This window comes from Polypterus senegalus, chromosome 9 (genome assembly GCF_016835505.1).
Source record: "Polypterus senegalus isolate Bchr_013 chromosome 9, ASM1683550v1, whole genome shotgun sequence".
Lineage (NCBI taxonomy): Eukaryota > Metazoa > Chordata > Cladistia > Polypteriformes > Polypteridae > Polypterus > Polypterus senegalus.
In genome coordinates this window covers 137836063-137856316 of record NC_053162.1, presented here as the reverse complement: position 1 = coordinate 137856316, position 20254 = coordinate 137836063, and the positions used below count along the sequence as shown (strand labels likewise).

At 35.6% G+C, this 20254-nt stretch overlaps 1 protein-coding gene across 3 annotated transcripts in view; it reads left to right on the top strand.

Moving 5' to 3' along the window:
* Positions 1–6179: 6179 nt before the first annotated feature.
* The window catches only part of stk36 (serine/threonine kinase 36 (fused homolog, Drosophila)), a 45621-nt gene continuing 31546 nt past the window's right edge, over positions 6180–20254 (top strand). For 2 of the 3 annotated variants that reach the window (XM_039763983.1, XM_039763980.1), the window contains exons 1-7: positions 6180–6277; positions 6771–6881; positions 7787–7927; positions 8213–8290; positions 10839–10969; positions 16515–16764; positions 20107–20200. In XM_039763983.1, coding sequence (XP_039619917.1) covers positions 6798–6881; positions 7787–7927; positions 8213–8290; positions 10839–10969; positions 16515–16764; positions 20107–20200 — 778 coding nt within the window. In that variant the 5' untranslated portion in view covers positions 6180–6277; positions 6771–6797. Of the gene's footprint in view, positions 6278–6746; positions 6882–7786; positions 7928–8212; positions 8291–10838; positions 10970–16514; positions 16765–20106; positions 20201–20254 lie in introns of all 3 variants that reach the window. The other variant, XM_039763981.1, reaches the window with a different exon arrangement.

Here is a 20254-nt window from a genome sequence, read left to right as displayed (position 1 = left end):
CCTCTTAGACACATACAAAACTCTCAGAATCCCTTAGGGAGAGACTGGTGTTTGTTTTTCTATTTATACCTTGATATATGTGTTCATTTACCTAAATGCTTCTAACATATTGTATTTTCCATAACTGTATTGTTTATGTAAATATCTGTGTGCTAAGTGTGCTAAGCCTACACCCAGTGAAGAGTGCTGTACAAGAAAGAATTAAATTACATTAAATGGAATAGCTGGCCAGGCAGATTCTCTACATAAACTGGTAACATTTTTGAAGCCCAACAAAGTACTTTGTGTGACTACTAATTACTTACTACAATTACAATTACTTAGTACTTAGAAAATATCTAGAAAAACATCTGCACACATTGTAACCATTTCCCTTTTTAATGTATATTTTCATTGTACATAGTACAGTATAATGAAATTCAACAAGTAGTAACACATCACTAATCTCTGGTGTCACAATCAATGAATGTAACTACTTTACTTTACTACCTCAAAACCGCTGTCTTCCTAACATGGAAAATCTCAGAACATGTTTTTCATAACTGTAGCAGCAAAACAAAAGTCAGACAAATATCAGATACACTGAAGATATGTTTTACTATGTTAATGTGGCATGATCTTATCTTTTTTTATGGCCTGATCTACTTTATGTGTTCTGTTGGTGGCAAATAAGTTTAAGTTAAAACTTCCAATCTATAAAAGTGCTGTGGTGGATACATTTCTGACATCTCCAAATACAACATTCCAAAACTAAGTCAGGTTATTGACAAATGCATACAGACTTTTCTAAGGGCAATATCCCTTTTATTCTATTTTTATTGATTTTATTTGAAGCAAATAACATTTCATAGAATCAAGTCAAACCGAAATTCAGCCCCCACCCAAGCAAATCTTTAAAAGCAACAAAGTAGGTATCCTGCTTATTCTAAAATGTTGTTAAATAAATAATGCCATATTTCATTGTTGTTAAATAATTCAATAATGCCATATTTTTAAAAGGTTTTGAACAGATCCTCTAAGTAAGGATTTCATTTTTTCCAGTTTCAAATAATACTGAACATCAGTTACCCACCCATTGAACAAGAGAAGTCTATGTGCTAGTAGTGAGGCAAAAGCAATCACAAAGCCTTTCAAACATTCATAAACATAATCTTCTTATAAAACATACACTCAAAACAATGATAGGCAGTATCTTGAGTTAGAAAAGTCATTGCAATAAGGACAAATACCAAAGCACCGGTAGATATAACAAACAAATATTTGAAACTATTTAGGCTATACTAGATACAAATCCCAATAACAAGTTATTAATAACAAAATGAAATCATTATAAAATTTAATTTAGCTTTCAAAAGCTGACATCCGATAAATGAATAGCATACACATTACATATTTTTTTGTACCAGAGACGCAGTGGTAAGTGTGCTGCAGTGTCACAGATCTAGAATCATGAGTTCCAATAGCATGTCTGCTGTATATGGAATCTGCATCTGCAGGTTCCTCCCACAACCTAAAGATATGCATGTTAAATTAATTGTGAGTCTCTAAATTGTCCCATTAAACGGTGATTACATAATGAATTAGCACCCTGTGCTGCAGTTGGATAGCCGGATGCCCAGTGTGGCCCTCAGCTGGATAAATGGGATAGAAAATTGATGTCAAGATGACTAGAGGGAAATAAATACATAAATCAGACAAAACATTATTCAATGAACAATTGTAAAACATGGTTGCAAGCTTTATTTTAGATATGACACCAAAAAAAAAGAAAGATCAGTATTATTCCAGAAGAGATGCTGCTGTTCCAGTGATATTAGGCACAAACCCAGTATAGTGGCCTTTTTCCAGGTATTTTAACATTACAAATCATAACTCATAAGAGGCATTACATGTACATTGATTACATTAACCAAAACAGGAATGTAATTATATACTGTACTTGACCATAAACTGTAAGAAATTACTGTGCACTGTAAAAAATAAAATGTTAAATTTATGGTAAAAAACTGGCAGCAATGGTTGCCAGAATTTTACTGTAAAAATTAAGGTGACAATATTTTTAGGTCTATAACTTTCTGATGTTGCATATTATACAGTAAATTACTGTTTTCTCTTTACAGCATATTACAATAGAAGTGAAAGATTAATCATAAGCTAAAATGCATGCACGGCAATAAACGGTAATAAATATACCAATCATTAAACCATCAAAAAAACTGTCAACGGCACAGACCAGTACACAATTTGCATCAGTAAAGTAACAACAATCAATAGCAAACATGTTATGCCATTTAATGTTATACACTGAAAATAATTTAATGTTTAATGAAGTTTTGGTGTGTTGTCTGTTGGAGAAGAAAGGTTTGCTTTTGTGGTGTATGGTGTCCTACGTGTTTGTCAGTTTATTGAAAACTACCCACGATAAATCAGCTTCCATAACCGCAAAAGACCTTTGGCACTTGGGCAAAATAGGTTTGCTAAATCTGTTTGTATTTTTCCCCACTGTACAAAGGTATGTGGTTCACAGGAATAATATGGTAAAAGGGGCCATTTTCTAATGCAAATACCATAACTACATGCAAATTTAGAAATAGGTACCAAGAAAAAATCCAGAAAATATTTAAATTCTGAAAAATTGCATCATATTCCATATGGCAACCACACAAACTTATTTTACCTCGGGTGCACATTAATTAAAAGTAATATTGAAGAAATAAGCTACATGAAGCATATACATATGATCATTTTGAGTTAAATTAATGGAAGGTAGCTTTTTAAAGTTAAAGAATATATATTCTTAGTAGAGGCGGCATGGTGGTGCAGTGGGTAGCGCTGCTGCCTCGCATTTAGGAGACCCAGGTTTGCTTCCCGGGTCCTCCCTGCATGGAGTTTGCATGTTCTCCCCGAGTCTGTGTGGGCTCCAGTTTCCTCCCACAGTCCAAAGACATGCAGGTTAGGTGCATTGGTGATTCTAAATTGTCCCTAGTGTGTGTGTATGTGTGTGTGTGTGTGTGTGTATGTGTGTGTGTGTATGTGTGTGTGTGTGTACGTGCCCTGTGGTGGGCTGGCGCCCTTCCCAGAGTTTGTTTCCTGCCTTGCGCTCTGTGTTGGCTAGGACTGGCTCCAGCAGACCCCCATGACCCTGTAGTTAGGATATAGCGAGTTGGATAATGGATGGATATTCTTAGTAACTATGTGACAGTGCATTAGAGCAAACTGGACATGGGGTGCAACAAACAGCAAGTTTTCTTTAAACAGCTTGGCACAGTAAAATGGAAGGTATAATACAATTTCCTTTCTAATGACATTATCTCATCTTTTGGTGCTCGGTTACTGTTTATTTTTCACAGAATAATTATATTTTTTTAATCAGTTAAGAACATAAAAAACATTATATTCATGTATGTTTCATTTCAGTGCTTCGGTGTTTCTGAAAAAATGCTTTACTGTTTTACATTTTTCAGTTGTTTACCTTTCTTTTTAAACAGTTTTACACTGTAAAATTAACAGATTTTTTTTACAGTGTGGGGTAATTTTTTTTTACTATTTTATAGTCTTCTTTCAATTTGTATTTGTAATTGTGCATTTTCTGCACAGTTTTACATTATGAACGTCAACTGATTCTGCTAATTCTTTGGTATATAGGCACATGCTGTGCTCTGGATGGAAGTTTACAAATGATGTCAATAAATTTGTGTACTGTGTCTTAATTTTGGTGCATGTTTTTTCTCAATTTTGTATAACAGGTACTGTATGTCTTAGTGATGTGTAATTTTGTCTTTGTGTTGAAATGCTTAAAATTAATTACATGTATAAACTTTTGGTTATTATGTACAACAAAAAAAATCCAAAAACCTGAAATAAAAATGGTACATAAAGTAATAGTTGTTTGTTCTGCCCTCCGAAACTCTTAAAAATAAATGTGGCAAAACAGTTCTTCAGAGCAATGTCATAAGGAGACATTTGTTAGTTCCTAAAAAAATTTCCATGGGAGGGAAAAGAACAATGATTTAGAATTTTAACAAGTTTGATAAAAAACTAAACAGATGAAATACCAATGAATTTCCTGATTTTAAAAGGACTCTTGTTTTATGCTTTCATATAGGCTAACCTCAAGTTTTTCTGATCTGTTGTATCATATTAAGTAGCCTTCCTAGTATACATTAAATATTTATGTTTTATCCACATATTAAGAGCTTTTTAAAAGCTCAAAGAATCAACTTTATATGTAAAGACTCCTTCACACGACGAAATGGTTCTTTGTCAAGCAATGGCGCCACAAGGAGATGCACAACCCAGTTAAGTGCCATTACAGAACCGTTATCTTTGTGAGTGTACATTGTCTGAATTCTGCTTACAAAAACTGGTACAAATAATGAAGTAAAATGTCATGGTTGGTCAAAAATGTATTAAAAAGTAAACATAATACATAAATTTTGAACCCTCTGAAAAATGCTGAACCTATTCTGTTTATGTCTATTTCATTACTCTTATGTTTTGTAGCTTTGCTTTCTTGTAATCAGGATTGCCGCGATTATTGGGTAGGAGGGGAGAATGAACACAATTTTGTGACTGTGATGTATAGCTTTATTGTACTGCTCATCAAAAAAACTCAAAAAATATTTAAAAAGTCATTTAAGTGGTCTAGCCATATTTATAATGTGTAGATGTCAACGAGGCACTGTTAGAATTACAGTATTCAAACATTCATTAAGCAGTGGGGTGTATTCAGCCAACTACATAAGACGTGGAAAAGCAGAAAAACAGTCCAGTTTGAATAAACCTTTAAACTAACTTTATTTATGCTTATACTGGCCTAATAATAGATATACTTTACTTCATATATACAGTACATTATATACTTTAGTATAGATATACTATACTTTCTTAGAAGGTTGGTGTCCTTCAACATCTGCAACATGCTGCAGATGTTCTACCAGACGGTTGTGGCGAGTGCCCTCTTCTACGCGGTGGTGTGCTGGGAAGGCAGCATAAAGATGAAAGACGCCTCACGTCTGGACAAACTTGTTAAGAAGGCAGGCTCTATTGTAGGAGTAAAGTTGGACAGTTTAACATCTGTGGCAGAGCGACGGGCATTAAGCAAACTCCTGTCAATCATGAAGAATCCACTGAACAGTGTCACTTCCAGGCAGAGGAGTAGCTTCAGTGACAGACTTTTGTCACTGTCTTGCTCCACTGACAGACTGAGGAGATCGTTCCTCCCCCACACTATGCGACTCTTCAATTCCATCCGGGAAGTAAATGCTAACATTATTTAAAGTCTTGCGGACGATTTAGCTATAGGCTACGTACTAAAGAACAACTGACAACAATCGCTTGCTATGTCCTTCCTAACTGTGCAACTGCAGCGGTGACATCAATGGTGATATTAGACTTTACCACCGCCGTTTACAGTCCAGTATTGGCGAAACGGCTAGTGATAAAGCTTGCGGTGTCGATGCTTGGATAGCAAAAGCACATTCTTCGCCAAAGTAGGCTTTTTTAACCTAAGTACATGGCCGCCGACTCACATCACTGCCTTTTAGAACAAAGCATGACCCAACATTCAATGGACCGCCAGTCCAAATCAGCATATACTCACTTAACACCGGGTCAATTTTAAATTAAGAGCGTACTGCACCTAATACAAGATTAATTCAATCTTGCTTTTAATTCTGTTTTAAGGATATTACAAAAAAAAAAAAAACTTAAACCGGTTGTTATCTTCGTGGTTTGAAACCTGTTTATTTTAAATATCAAACTTAATACTTAAATATGAAATACGTCCAAACAGGGCGAGCATAATATAGGGAGTAAATGGAATGGCAGAAGAATAGGAACATTATGACATTTTAACTATGATATCAGAGGAAACACGCAAACTAAAGATGATTGACTGGTTTTAGAAAACAAACATGTGCAGACTGTTAAATAGTTTGTTGTCTATACGTCGTCAAGAAGCAGTGCGGTTGCTAAGAGACGGGGTCCTCACACGTTTCGGATATTTTGGGATCCTTTGAACTGCCTGAATAATTGAATAGGTTAAATAAATAATCTTAACTCATTATTTCAATAAAATCCATTTTTTGTAGTGGTTTTCAATTAATATATTAAGCATAAAAATATCGGTACAATGTTTTGATCTGGTACAAAGTGGACACTGTTCATTTCGAGTTGGCATTTACTCTGTGTACAGCACCGATTGTTGTTTGCATAGAACACATCGGGAACTTTTTTTTTGTAATTACCGGCTTTCGGTCTAATGCAGAAAAAGTAGGTAAGTCAGATTACGCATATGACGTTTGCACTGACATATTTTAAGATTTGCATCTGATTATTGAACGTTTATATTTGGCGGTTGTTGTTACTTCAACAGTGTCGTTTACTTAACTATTATTATGGCAGAGTTGCTAGGAGCATCACTTATTCCTGGAGAAGGCTACCTCATGAAATTAAACACAAAACATTACTTGTTTAATGAATGCGACTGCGCTCTAATACAGAGACTGAGAGATACGTCCTTAGAACTTATGGAGACTGCATTCAGTATCTTGGTTAAACGAACAATTGGCACTAAAGAATTACTAATTGTGTTTTTTCTCTCTTTCTTTTTGATTAGTTTTAACAAAACTAAACCTGATTTATAATATCTTAGATGCCCTGTAGTAATATCCTTATTATAAAAAAATAAAGTATTTAATTCTTGGTGCATTCCAAACTGTCTATAATAAATAACCAGGTACTAGAATCTTGTGATTTCATATTCCTAGAACGAAGTCTTTCCCTTTGCAAAAAAGATGGAAAAGTACCACGTATTAGAAGTGATCGGGGAAGGGTCTTTCGGGAGAGTGTATAAAGGCCGCAAGAAGTACAGTGGCCAGGTAAGGACTCTTAAAATGTAAAGTACCTACTGTCATTATACTTGCCTTTTGCCACATTGCGGTGTTTTCTTAGATAAGTGAGTGATTAGTCGTATCCTTTCATTTTGTATTGCATCATAACATAATACTTCCTGTTACATTTTCATCATAACATAATACTTCTTGTTACATCCATACAAAATGTCCTCATGCTTGTCTCGTGTCATGTGTTCACGCAGAACGCGAAGGCATTCTCTTATACCTGTAGCAGTATGAACATGACGTTGTTGAGCACATTAGCTCCGTCAGTGTTGACCAGCCTGTTATCATTGAAAGTATGCAAACAGATGTGTTCACGGTTACTTTGATGATGGAGTAACAGTGAAATTTGTTTTCCTTTTTTCCTAGTTATGTGGTCTCTTTAGGTTAGTTTCCTCCTATACTTTAAACTTTATACTGTATGATTTTTGGTTAATTGGGGTATGTCGAAATTGTCCCAGAATGAATGTGACCTGCAGTGGGCTGGTCTCCCATTTAGAAGTTAACTCCTACCTTGCACCAGGTGCTGCAATGATAGGATTTGACAGCATACAACTCTTTACTAGAAGTTGAAAGCAGGACGGACAGGATCATCTTAACAGCATCATAGGCTCCTGGGCAAAATAGTTCACGGGGCCCCTGTTTTGAGAGCAAAACCGAAACATACATAAGCATCAGAAACATTGTGGGCCCCTGGCCAATGCCCATTGTGTCCATATGTTAAGATGGTATTTTGCATTTTACTCTTTGAAGAAATCACCTATAATTAGCAAAAACTGCAGTCATGATTTTTTTCCTGAATATAAAAAATATATGGAAAATATCTAAACTAAGACAAACCGCTTTTAGTGGAATATTTTGTCAATTTTTAATTTTTCTTCTTTAAGGTGGTCGCATTAAAGTTCATTCCCAAAGTGGGTCGCTCAGAGAAAGACTTACAAAGCTTAAAAAGAGAAATTGAAATAATGAGAGGCCTTAAGCATCCTAATATTGTACTCTTACTTGACAGCTTTGAGACAGAGAGAGAGGTAAGCAAACTCACATGTTGATTTTTATTATTTTTTTAAAGTGCTTTGAATAGTGTTTAATGTTGTTTAATGGCAGCCACTTGTGTCATAAAGACATATTGGTTAAGATCAACTCTGAACTGACCCGGGGGAATTAGTATTGGTTATTGAGAGACCTGTGAATATGTGATGAAGCAGTGTATTACTATAATACAAAAATTGGTTTTTGGAAGAGAGAAAAGAATAACTGAATAACATCCTCATCTTGCATATCAAATGCTGAAAAGACTGTTGTTTTTCATATAGGTTGTTGTGGTAACGGAGTATGCAGAAGGAGAACTCTTTCAAATTCTGGAGGATGATGGACGTTTGCCAGAAAGTCAAGTAAGTTGCATGTTGCTAATTTTCATTTTTGAGTCTTGTCAAAAAAAAAAATGCAAACAATCCATTTTGTTTTATCCTACAACAATGAGAACATCGACTCAAAATCAGTTTGGATTCATTGACTTTAATCATTGATTTTTCTGATAATACACTCATTTACTTGTATTTTTCTGTGCACAATCTAAGCAATAACCTAAGGAATTTGGTAGTGACCTACTGTACATGTTATGTCATATGTAATTGAGTCTACTTGCTTAGCTTGGCAAAACTTTTCAGCCAGTTTTTCAAAACTAATTAGCTTCTAATGCATTCACTTTTCTGCAGCTTGGTAACATAAGGAACATAATCATTTTCTTTCTCAATTAGCATTAGCTGTTTTGTTGTGTTTTCAGTATTACACTATCAATTTTATTTAAACATTCTGCTTCTGATTTTAATATAGCTCACTCATATGGGATTGATGTCCACAGTGTCATTTCTGGTTATCTATATGTTGATCAATTATTTTAACCTAAAATGTTGTAGTATGTGGATTGTGAAAATGTTGTTTTGCATTGCATTTGTAAATACATATTTTTTGTATAAATGTAATTGCATTTTAAATTTAAACTTTTTTCCCATTAGGAATGTATTATTGTGGCATCAGTATTTTCAATATCCCTTGGGTTGAGCCAGCTGATGCATAACCATTTCATTTTTGGTGTAGCAGATGTAGTATTCTCCCAATGTGTTGTCTAATAGCTAAATGCATTTTGACCGCAAAGCTACAAATTCAGTCACATTTCCACCTCAATTAACTTGTCTGTGCTGTAATTGTACTATATGCATTTAAGAAATTTTAGTTTAGCTCTGTGCTTATATTGTCCTTTTGAATGCTGGTCACAGTGAAAAGGTGCTATATTTTTTTCTTCTACAGTCTTTAAAAGTTTACTTTATTAGGTTGTTTAATTTTCAAATTCAGAAACTATTTACAGCTAATGATACACTAGTAAAAGTCAACAAATGAGCGTCTTGTACCCCAGGCATCCTTTTTATTCTCAACAAAAACTACTGCATTAATCTAAAAAATGGATTCCTGGAATGTTTCTTTTGTCAAATGTTTTCTTTGAGCTGTGCTGTTGCCGATTATTTACTGGAAAGTGAAGACTAAAGACAAAACAAAAAACCCTATAGAACTCATACTGACTCAGTGTACATCTAAGTTAAGAGCAGATGTATGTGCTAGACAGCTGACGCCCATAAAACAGAACCTTTCTTGCTGAATTATGTTGTTGAAGCAGCATGTTATGTTTTATTATTTCACTTAAGATTCTTTGATTTTGAAAGCACTCTGTGTCTGTGTGATTCATTGAAATCTCTACACCTGAATAAGTTAAAGGAAAGCAACAGCAGTCAAGATGGTGCCCTTATTAAAAAATATAATAAGGGAGGGATTCTTGTGGTGAAAATATAAAGAGGTAAAAAAAAAAAAAAGTAAATGCCCTATTGCCATTCTGGGATATGTGTCACTTATAATACATCCTTTGCCTTCCTAAAAAGTACAATAAAAGCATTCCCTTCCTTACTTCCCATCTTCCTCTCCCTTTTTCTCTCTAGAACAATATAGCCTCACATTACCTTTTGAGTCTTCACCAAATATTGCCTTCCACAAAGAGGCCTAACAAGAATTTGGGCAATAGGTGGCTTTTAACTCTGACCAAGACTCTCTTCTGGAGTCAGGGGCTAGAACTAGAACCTGCCGTCACTTTTCTTCTGAGATTTTGCTTTTTAAGTACACAGTTATCAATATACTTATTAACTAGAGCGACTCAATCTGTATTTACCAAGTCCAGTGCAGTTTGTTGCCCTCCAGCAATTAAGGGGGTGAGTACTAGCCCTCAGTCCTTCCAGAGTTTATTATAAAATGAGTGGTCTTGTCATATGCTGATGCCTTTTCACCAGTGAGTCTTACAGTGTCTTCACAGTCTTCCGTGGTCTCACTGTTTCTTCTTAAAGTGCTGCATTACTTGTCCTTTAAGCTTCCTGTGGGAAAACTGCATACTTCTCAGGTTATATCTTTCTCCATCATGTCAACTAGCAGAATTGTTACTCAAAATAAGGCCAAAATAATTTTGCCGTCCCCATGAGGGGACCCTGTAAGGATATAGAGGGTTTGATGATGGATGGATGGATAATTTTGCCATTATTCAAGAAAAGTTATTTTTATTGTATATATTTATTAGTGTAGATTCAGAGAATGTGCTGTTATGTTTTACTGGATTACTAAATTTTACTGAGCTTGATCTGCTGTGTCTGCCTAATAAGCATTTGTTATAGAATTAGTTATGTGTACTATATTTTCCTATACTTTAAAATTATTTATTTACATTTTAGATTAGATATGTAATGCATTTCTTTTTTGTCGTATTTGTGAAGAAAGGGTCAACGCTCAAACACTGTTTCTTATAGTTCTTTAGGTCAAGGTCTGATGTTTTTCTTCTCAATCACTGTGTGAGCTGATAACGTCTTAGATAAAGTTGACTTTTTAATAAATTATTATGCTTTTTAGGTGTGTCAGATTGCATGCCAGCTGGTATCTGCTTTATATTATTTGCACTCTCATCGGATTCTTCACCGTGATATGAAACCTCAAAATATCCTCCTTGGCAAGAGTGGGGTAGTAAAGCTTTGTGACTTTGGGTATGTATTTCTCCATGATACTCACAAAAAGATATATCTATCTATCTGTCTATCTATCTATTTTTGTTCTTAATATGTGGCCAGTTTATTAGATATTTTTACTCATTTATTCCAATATATACTTTTTGTCACTCTCAATATACACAATATAGCTTATCAGTTTCCTCCGAATTTTACATTATATGCATTTAAATTATATGCATTGCTCAAATGCAATCCTTTTCGACTTCAAAAATATAATTTGACTTTGTTGTACTTTTAATAACCTTTGGATATATTTTTCTCCATAGTCCTTGTATACTATGCACTCACCAGCCACTTTATTAGGTACACCTTGCTAGTACCGGGTTGGACCCCCTTTTGCCTTCAGAACTGTCTTAATTCTTTGTGGCATAGATTCAACAAGGTGCTGGAAACATTCCTTTGGGATTTTTGTCCATATTGACATGACAGCTTCACATAGTTGCTGCAGATTTGTAAGATGCACATCCATGATGTGAGTCTCCCATTCCATCACATTCCAAATGTGCACTGTTGGATTGAGTTGAGTGGTGACTGTGGAGGCCGTTTGAGTACAGTGAACTCATTGTCATGTTCAAAAAACCAGTTTGAGATGATTTGAGCTTTGTGACATGGCTCGTTATCCTGCTGGTGGTAGCCACCAGAAGATGTGCACACTGCAGTCATAAAAGGATGGATATGGTCAGCAGTAGTGTTGATCAGGGAATTTTTGCCTAAGTGTTATTTGCAGTGAATTTACTGTGTTTGCGTATACCTTTATTCGTAGAATTATTTACTGATAATTGATACTGATTTATGAGCTTTTTTTATATATAAATGTCAGAACCCATAATGTTTTGTGTCCCTGGTAGAGTTTTGGTCTTAGGCTTATCTTCAAGTGTTCAATTCTTCAATATGACCAATTATCGACTGTGGTATTTGACTGTTTATTCAGTGCATTCTTTGCTACTGACCGAAACTGCATTATAACACCACCATTTTACACCTCCTCTTTCCTTCATTTCATTGTAAACCTCCCGATAAAAAGAAAAGGCACATACATCCTAGCTGCAACCAACAGAAACGGTCTCGCAGGCCTACATACTCATACCAACACAAAGAAGCAGAAACATCTACATCACGCCAGACCAACCAGCACAGGCAAGATGCCTTAGAACAACAAAGAAAATGTATGACAAACCACAGAGTGACATTATCCAAAGATCAGCAGCAGCAAGTCTTGCACCTTGACAGCGAACGAAAAACACACCTTTCTGAAGAGCAGCGGCAAACTGCCAGACAACAAGAAATATTACACCGGAAAAACTAGAGGGATTTCATAACACTTGACAACTCAAAACAAGATATTCCCTTCATATTATGGTATAGACAATTCCCCGTTCATTTAGTAAATTGTATGACTATCGCCAAGTCACAACAGCAAACATTTAATAACGTCGGAGTTTATTTATTATTATTTAGGCCCTATTTATTATTTATTATTATTTAGGCCCTATTTTTACCCATGGACAGTTGTACACTACATTATCCTAAGTTACATTGAAACCCGGGTTAAACATACAGGTACTTGCGGGTTACACACAGGAATATTTTCACTGATGATAATGTTTATGCAACAAATCGTGTATTCTGACAATTATAGACGTCGGCATAATACATTACAATTCACACATACCGACTTACATGTGCCCTGCATTTCTCTGCTTATCCAATATGCTCTGTTAACCTGTTCATGTTACATGTACATGTATTGTAAATATTCATGCTGTTGTAAGTAACTATTACAACATCCCATACTAATCATGTGACACTTCTAATATTGAGTCCTCTCACAAGACACTACTTATTAAAATAATCTCCTTTCTTACTGTAATGTGTGATGTTCTTGTCTCACTCATCATCATTTCATTAACGCTTTTATTGTGAAATTTTCGCAAGCACGATTTTCTAGTGAAACATTACAACTTCACAAGCAGAGATATCTTATTTTTTATGCTGTCCTGTATACAGTTGGGTCCATAAATATTTGGACAGAGACAACTTTTTTCTAATTTTGGTTCTGTACATTACCACAATGAATTTTAAATGAAACAACTCGGATGCAGTTGAAGTGCAGACTTTCAGCTTTAATTTAGTAGGTTGAACAAAAAGACTGCATAAAAATGTGAGGCAACTAAAGCATTTTTTAACACAATCCCTTTATTTCAGGGGCTCAAAAGTAATTGGACAAATTAAATAACTGGAAATAAAATTTTCATTTCTAATACTTGGTTGAAAACCCTTTGCTGGCAATCACAGCCTGAAGTCTTGAACTTATGGACATCACCAGATGCTGGGTTTCCTCCTTTTTAATGCTCTGCCAGGCCTTTACTGCAGAGGCTTTCAGTTGCTGTTTGTGGGCCTTTTTGTCCGAAGTTTAGTCTTCAATAAGTGAAATGCATGCTCAATTGGGTTACGATCAGGTGACTGGCTTGGCCATTCAAGAATTTTCCACTTCTTTGCTTTAATAAACTCCTGGGTTGCTTTGGCTGTATGTTTTGGGTCATTGTCCATCTGTATCATGAAAAGCCGCCCAATCAATTTGACTGCATTTAGCCAGATTTGAGCAGACAGTATATCTCTGAACACCTCGGAATTCATTCGGCTGCTTCTGTCCTGTGTCACATCATCAATAAACAATAGTGTCCCAGTGCAACTGGCAGCCATGCACGCCCAAGCCATCACATTTCCTCCACTGTGTTTTACAAATGATGTGGTATGCTTTGGATAATGAGCTGTTCCCACGCCTTCTCCATACCTTTTTTCTTTCCATCATTCTGGTAGAGGTTGTTCTTGGTTTCATCTGTCTAAGGAATGTTTTTCCAGAACTGTGCTGGCTTTTTTAGATGTTCTTTAGCAAAGTCCAATCTAGCCTTTCTATTCTTGAGGCTTATGAGTGGATTGCACCTTGCAGTGCACCCTCTGTATTTACTTTCATGCAGTCTTCTCTTTATGGTAGACTTGGATATCGATACTACTACCCCCTGGAGAGTGTTGTTCACTCTGTTGGCTGTTGTGAAGTGGTTTCTCTTCACCATGGAAATGATTCTGCGATCATCTACCACTATTGTCTTCCGTGGACGTCCAGGTCTTTTTGCGCTGCTGAGTTCACCAGTACTGCTTTCTTTCTCAGGATGTACCAAACTGTAGATTTTGCCACTCATAATATTGTATCAATTTCTCGGATGGGTTTTTTTTTTGTTTTCGCAGCTTAAGGATGGCTTCTTTCACCTGCATGGAGAGCTCCTTAGACCGCATGTTGTCTGTTCACAGCAAAATCTTCCACATGCAAGCACCACGCCTCAAATCAACAACGGACTTGCCCACACCTGCCCATGAAATAGCCTTTGAGTCAATTGTCCAGTTACTTTTGAGCCCCTGAAATGAAGGGATTGTGTTAAAAAAATGCTTTAGTTGCCTCACATTTTTATGCAATCTTTTTGTTCAACCCACTGAATTAAAGCTGAAAGTCTGCACTTCAACTTCATCTGAGTTGTTTCATTTAAAATTCATTGTGGTAATGTACAGAACCAAAATTAGAAAAAAGTTGTCTCTGTCCAAATATTTATGGACCTAACTGTATGTTTCATTATTGTGGCTGAAAAGGTTCTTTTGTTCTTTGATATCACAGAGGCACGGTGGTCCAGTGGTTGGCACTGGTGTCGCACAGCTCAGGTTACCTTTTTGGTCCCAATAATCTGTCCAATATAGTTGAGAGATGTTTCCTTAGCCCTCAGGGACACTTTAAAGATGACTGCACCATTATAATCCTTTCAACTCTAGTTCACTTAGTCCTCCCCCATTGACTTTAATGCATTTCGCCAAGTTCAGCGAATATCGTGAACATTTCCGTGATTTTGGGGTACAAACGGCGAAGTAAACTCGTCAATATTTGCTCATCCCTAGTCAGCAACGATATTTAGGTAGGCTCTGGCATTTAAACGATGCCCAATTGGTACTAAGGGGCCTAAAGTGTGCCAAGAAAATATACTCCACACCATTACACCACCACCAGCAGCCAAAACCATTGATACAAGACAGGATGGATCCATGCTTTCATGTTGTTGACGCCAAATCCTGACCTTACCATCTGAATGTGGAAGTAGAAATTGAGACTCGTCAGACCAGGCAACATTTCTCCGGTCTACTCTTGTCCAGTTTTGGTGAGCATGTGCAAATTGTAGCCTCACTTGCCTGTTCTTAGCTGACAGAAGTGGCACCTGGTGTGGTCTCCTGCTGCTATAGGCCATCTGCTTCAAGGTTCGATGCGTTGTGCGTTCAGAGATGCCCTTTTGCATACCTCAGTTGTAATGAGTGGTTATTTGAGTTACTGTTTCCTATCTATCAGCTCAAACCAGTCTGGCCATTCTCCTCTGAGTATTAGTCAGACTTTTATTTATTTTCCTACATCCTTTAACATTTATTTTCCACTTTTCATTTTTCATTCTGCTGTTTATAAAATTGAAAAAAAGCTATACAATTAAGCACTGGGCAGGCATCATTTCAACTACAATGCATGATCATTATTTTGTTAAATTAGCAATTAATAGAAGTACAGAGAAAAAAATTAGGCAAAACATTAACTGAGTACTCTGTGTGACCTATTCTATTTAAGAGGAAGGAGAACTAATCTTGTCTGTTAGTGTTTTGCAAGTAGTAAATCTTATGTACAGTATTGTAAATCCTTAAATACTGACCCCTATCATCTATCACAAGTGCCCTGAATCAATCAATTCATTTTCTAAGCATTTATTTATTAGTTCATAATCACATGGTTCACTGAATCTGCCCTGTATAATTTTAGTTATAGAGAAATAGTTTCATTTGTAACTGCTGAAACACCTCCCTGACCTTTCTAATTAAAGCTGTAGAACATTATGTATCTTACACTCTTACATTTCTGAGAAAGTGTCCTTAAGGTATTTTTCAATCTCCTTTAATTATGATAAAATTATTTCTCATCCATTTAAATTTTTGTTTTTATAATGATCAAAAGTATAAAAACATGCTGTTTCATTTTTGCTTTTTTTGTATATATGCTTTGTTTCTTAAGGTTTTGGATAGCAGTTAGCTTCAATGTCGTTAGTGATTAATGCTTAAAATGAACATTAAAGGTTAAGCTTTAAAAGTCCAAACAGTACTTTATTATAGTTTATATCCAATGAAAGCAAAACATGAAAATTAGCCGACATGTATGTGATTGTTCCACTTATTATTTGGCACAAAATATGTACTCTGTTTAGCCTTGGATTAATCATCTTTAATTTAGCACAGGTAAGTGAGTGGTAGGAGCTTAACTACCAAAACTTAATTATATAGCTACTAATTAAACCTGATATATTTGCAGCATTAAACAATGGAGAATATTATTCTTTCTGATTATATTAAATAATAGGTTGGTAAACATAAACTTTTTAAAAATAATTTATCCAAGGTTATTTTGTTTATATACACTGACAAGTATTTCTTTAATGTTTTTCTTTAGATTTGCACGTGCCATGAGTGTCTCCACTCTAGTGCTAACGTCTATCAAAGGCACACCACTATACATGTCTCCAGAACTTGTTGAAGAAAAGCCGTATGATCATACAGCAGATTTATGGTCTTTGGGTTGTATTTTGTATGAACTCCACACAGGGGTTCCTCCATTCTATACAAACTCCATCTTCCAGCTAGTAAGGTTGATCGTGAAGGATCCTGTGAAATGGCCTGATTCCATGAGCCCGGAGTGTACGGTATGAGATTTTAACACATTTGTAATGTATACCATTTTATAGAGAAGAACAAGAAACATTTTTTGACATTTATTAAAGATGGACAATAATTAGATATAACAACAACAACAACATTTATTTATATAGCACATTTTCATACAAACAGTAGCTCAAAGTGCTTTTCATATTAAAGAATAGAAAAATGAAAGACATAATTATAAAACAAAATAAATCAACATTAACATCGAATAAGAGTAAGGTTCAAGATATCAACGGTACAGTAGTGGATGGTACAGCTGCCTAAAACACTTAATCGTGAATCCCAACTAATGTATAGTCTGTTTTATGTTCTCCCCATTTCTGCATGAGCTTTCTCTGTGTATATATAGGTAGTTTTTTCCTTTCACATTGTACAGGTGAGGGTACTTGGTTACGTGGCATGTCCTTATTGTGTGACTTGGTGTTTGTGTTTGTGTGTGTGTGTGTGTGTGTATGTATGAATGTGTTCTGTGATAGATCATCACCTCATCTGCCTTTGGTGTCTGTATCACACTTTATGTTACTGTGATGGGCTCCAGCTGCTGAAACTCTGAACTGGATAGTGTGAGTTAGATTGTGGATGGAAGGATGAATAGAAAATAAATTGGTATGTATGCAAAGAATTACTGGGTGCTACGTGAGAGATCACAACCAAAAAATAAGTAGGAAGCGGCAAGTAAAGAAAGGGAAAGAGAAAGAGAGATAAGTAACTGCAACTGAGAAGTGCTTCCAGATCGTGAGTTTCCGGTTGGGTTTCCCACTTATTGCTTTGTCCCGCATGGTTTAGCTTAATAAAGCTGAAGAATCCCACTATGCTTTCCAAAATAAAAAAAATTTCTTTAGTGCCTCTTTCATGCTATTATGGAATTAATTGTGAAATAAAACTACACAATTCATGATTGCATTGAGAGTGTGATGTTGTGACCAAGCAAAGGCCAGGTGAGTGAATTGAGAGAGAGATATTTTTTTGATTGTTAATACAGTGTTATTCACAGTTTTGATAAAAGAAATGGAAAAACCCATTTATTATCAGTTTGTTGTGAACATGGCCAAAGTCATCCATCCAACCATCCATTTTCTGACTTGTGTATCCATTTCAGGGTCCCTGGGAGTCAGGGGCCTATCCTGACTGCACTGAGCACAAGACAGGATACAATCATAGGTTGGGTGCCAACCATGACTAATTATTAACATGTTTCACAACTTTCACATTGGCCAAACATTTGTTAATGTTTTGAAGTAGAAAGCAAATCTCTCCTGTCATATGGCACTTAATTTGTTAGAGAAGTGAATAATCTCAGAGACATGCAGTTAACAAGGCTACTGGAATTACATATTTAATTTCTGAAAATTAAACTGTAAACAATTTATATTGGTCATTTGGTGTTTTTTAAACCAAAGTCTTCTTTATTAGTATAAAAAAATTGCCTAATACACATATGACACATATTTGAATAGTGTAGGAGTGAATGTGGTGCAGTCTCCAATTATGAATAGTTTCTGCACTTAGTCATCCAATTTAGTAAACTAATTCTACATTGATGCACAGTTATAAGTAATAGGAAAGTCTGATCACTTATGTGGGTAGCTTGAAACAACAGAGCAAAGGCTGTTGTATACAGTAGAAATTCTAAAATACTCCTAAAATGTAAAGTTTGATTTCAAAAAGTTGGCCTTAAAAGTTTATTCCACCCAAAAATCATATATATATATCAATTTTTATGCATTACTTGTGATGGCTGAGAAATAATTTTAATCTCTCCTTCGTGCAGAGTGGAAAGAAAAAGGTTTATGATATAACAGAACTCAATGGTGACCAATACTGTATAACAGTAAATGATGTGAAACACCTCCATGGAAAACAAAAAACAAATCCTCATGTTACTCATGTCGCATAATCCACACATCAGCTATCCAGGTGTATGTTCAAAATATGGAAAACGCATGCATTTTTGCTAAAATATCTTATATACTTCTTAAATATATACTTCTGAAAATGTCAGCAAACCTTATAAACAACATAATTTTATCAAACGTCATAAACAAATGACCATAATACTGTACTTTTGTTTTGAAATTCTTGACCAATAAATTATTGGGAGAGTCGGATATTCAATTCAAACGTGTAGTACATTAAAAAAATTATTCATTAAAAAATTGGTGTACTTAATAAAAATGAATAAGTATATAAATTGTTAAAACCCCTAAATACAATACTTTTGCGAGGATAAAGAAATATCCCCTTTAGTCAGAGTCTGACTGGGATTAAAATTCAGGCCAGGAATTCTACACCCACCCAGCCCACACAATGCACCAAAAAAAAGCAAATGGTATGTAAAAAGCAGCTTTCTGCATCCACGTCAATTATACCAATCAGCCACAACAATAAACCCACCTGCCTGTTATTGTGTATGACCCCTTCAAAACAGCTCTGACCCATCCGAGAATGTACTCCACAAGACTCGTGAAGGAGTCTTAAGGAGGACCTTAATTGCGAATCCTTTTTAAGTCATCTAAGTTGCAAGGTGAGGCCAAGTCAATACCTTAAACTCTTTTGACATTGCTCAAACAATTGTTGAATAATTTTTTGCACTGTGGCAGGGCACATTTTCCTGTTGAAAGAGGTTGCCTCGGTCAGGGAATACCATTGTCATAAAGGGGCATACAGTACGTGGTCTGCAACTGTCTTTAAGTAATACCCACAAGAATGCCAGGTTCCAAGGTTTCTCAACAGAACATTGCCGAGAGCATCACACTTCCTTTGCCATCTTGCCTTCTTCCCATAGTGCATCCTGAATTAGTGTAATATCTGACAGATGTGTAAGATCATAGTGACATCTGTTGGACTCCGCACTCATGTCTGACACAGTCTTCATTGTTTCACTGAATATTTTTTAGTTATATATTCTGCGAGTGACATGGTAGCACAATAGTTAGCACTGCTGCTTCAGTGATGCAGCATTCTGCGTTCAAACCCATGCCAGTCTTTATGGTATTTGAACATTCTACCTCTGTTAGTGTGGATTTTTCTCCCAAATCCTCAAAGGCACATGGGTTTGGTTAATTGGCAATTCCAAATTGGCATCTGTGTAAGTGCAGGTGTACTGTATATATGAGTGGGTTGTGTGATGAACCAGCATCATGTTCATGTTTTTCAGCTTTTCACCTATTGCAGAATATCATCTCAAATTTGTTAATAAGCCCCATGTATTCTGCACAGAAATGTAATGTCAATGTGGAGGTAACGTCTTAGTGCTGTAACAAGCATTATTACAATGAAAAATATTTGGTGAAGTTTTAATTTTAATTAGTTTCATTTCTCAGAGCTTTTTAAAAGGGTTGCTGACAAAGGATCCTCAGAAACGATTGTCTTGGCCACATCTATTGGAACATCCTTTTGTTGCTCAAGGCATCTTCAGTAAGTAGGTTTTTTTACCCTTTATTTTAAAAAATGATTTATGGGTTTGATATT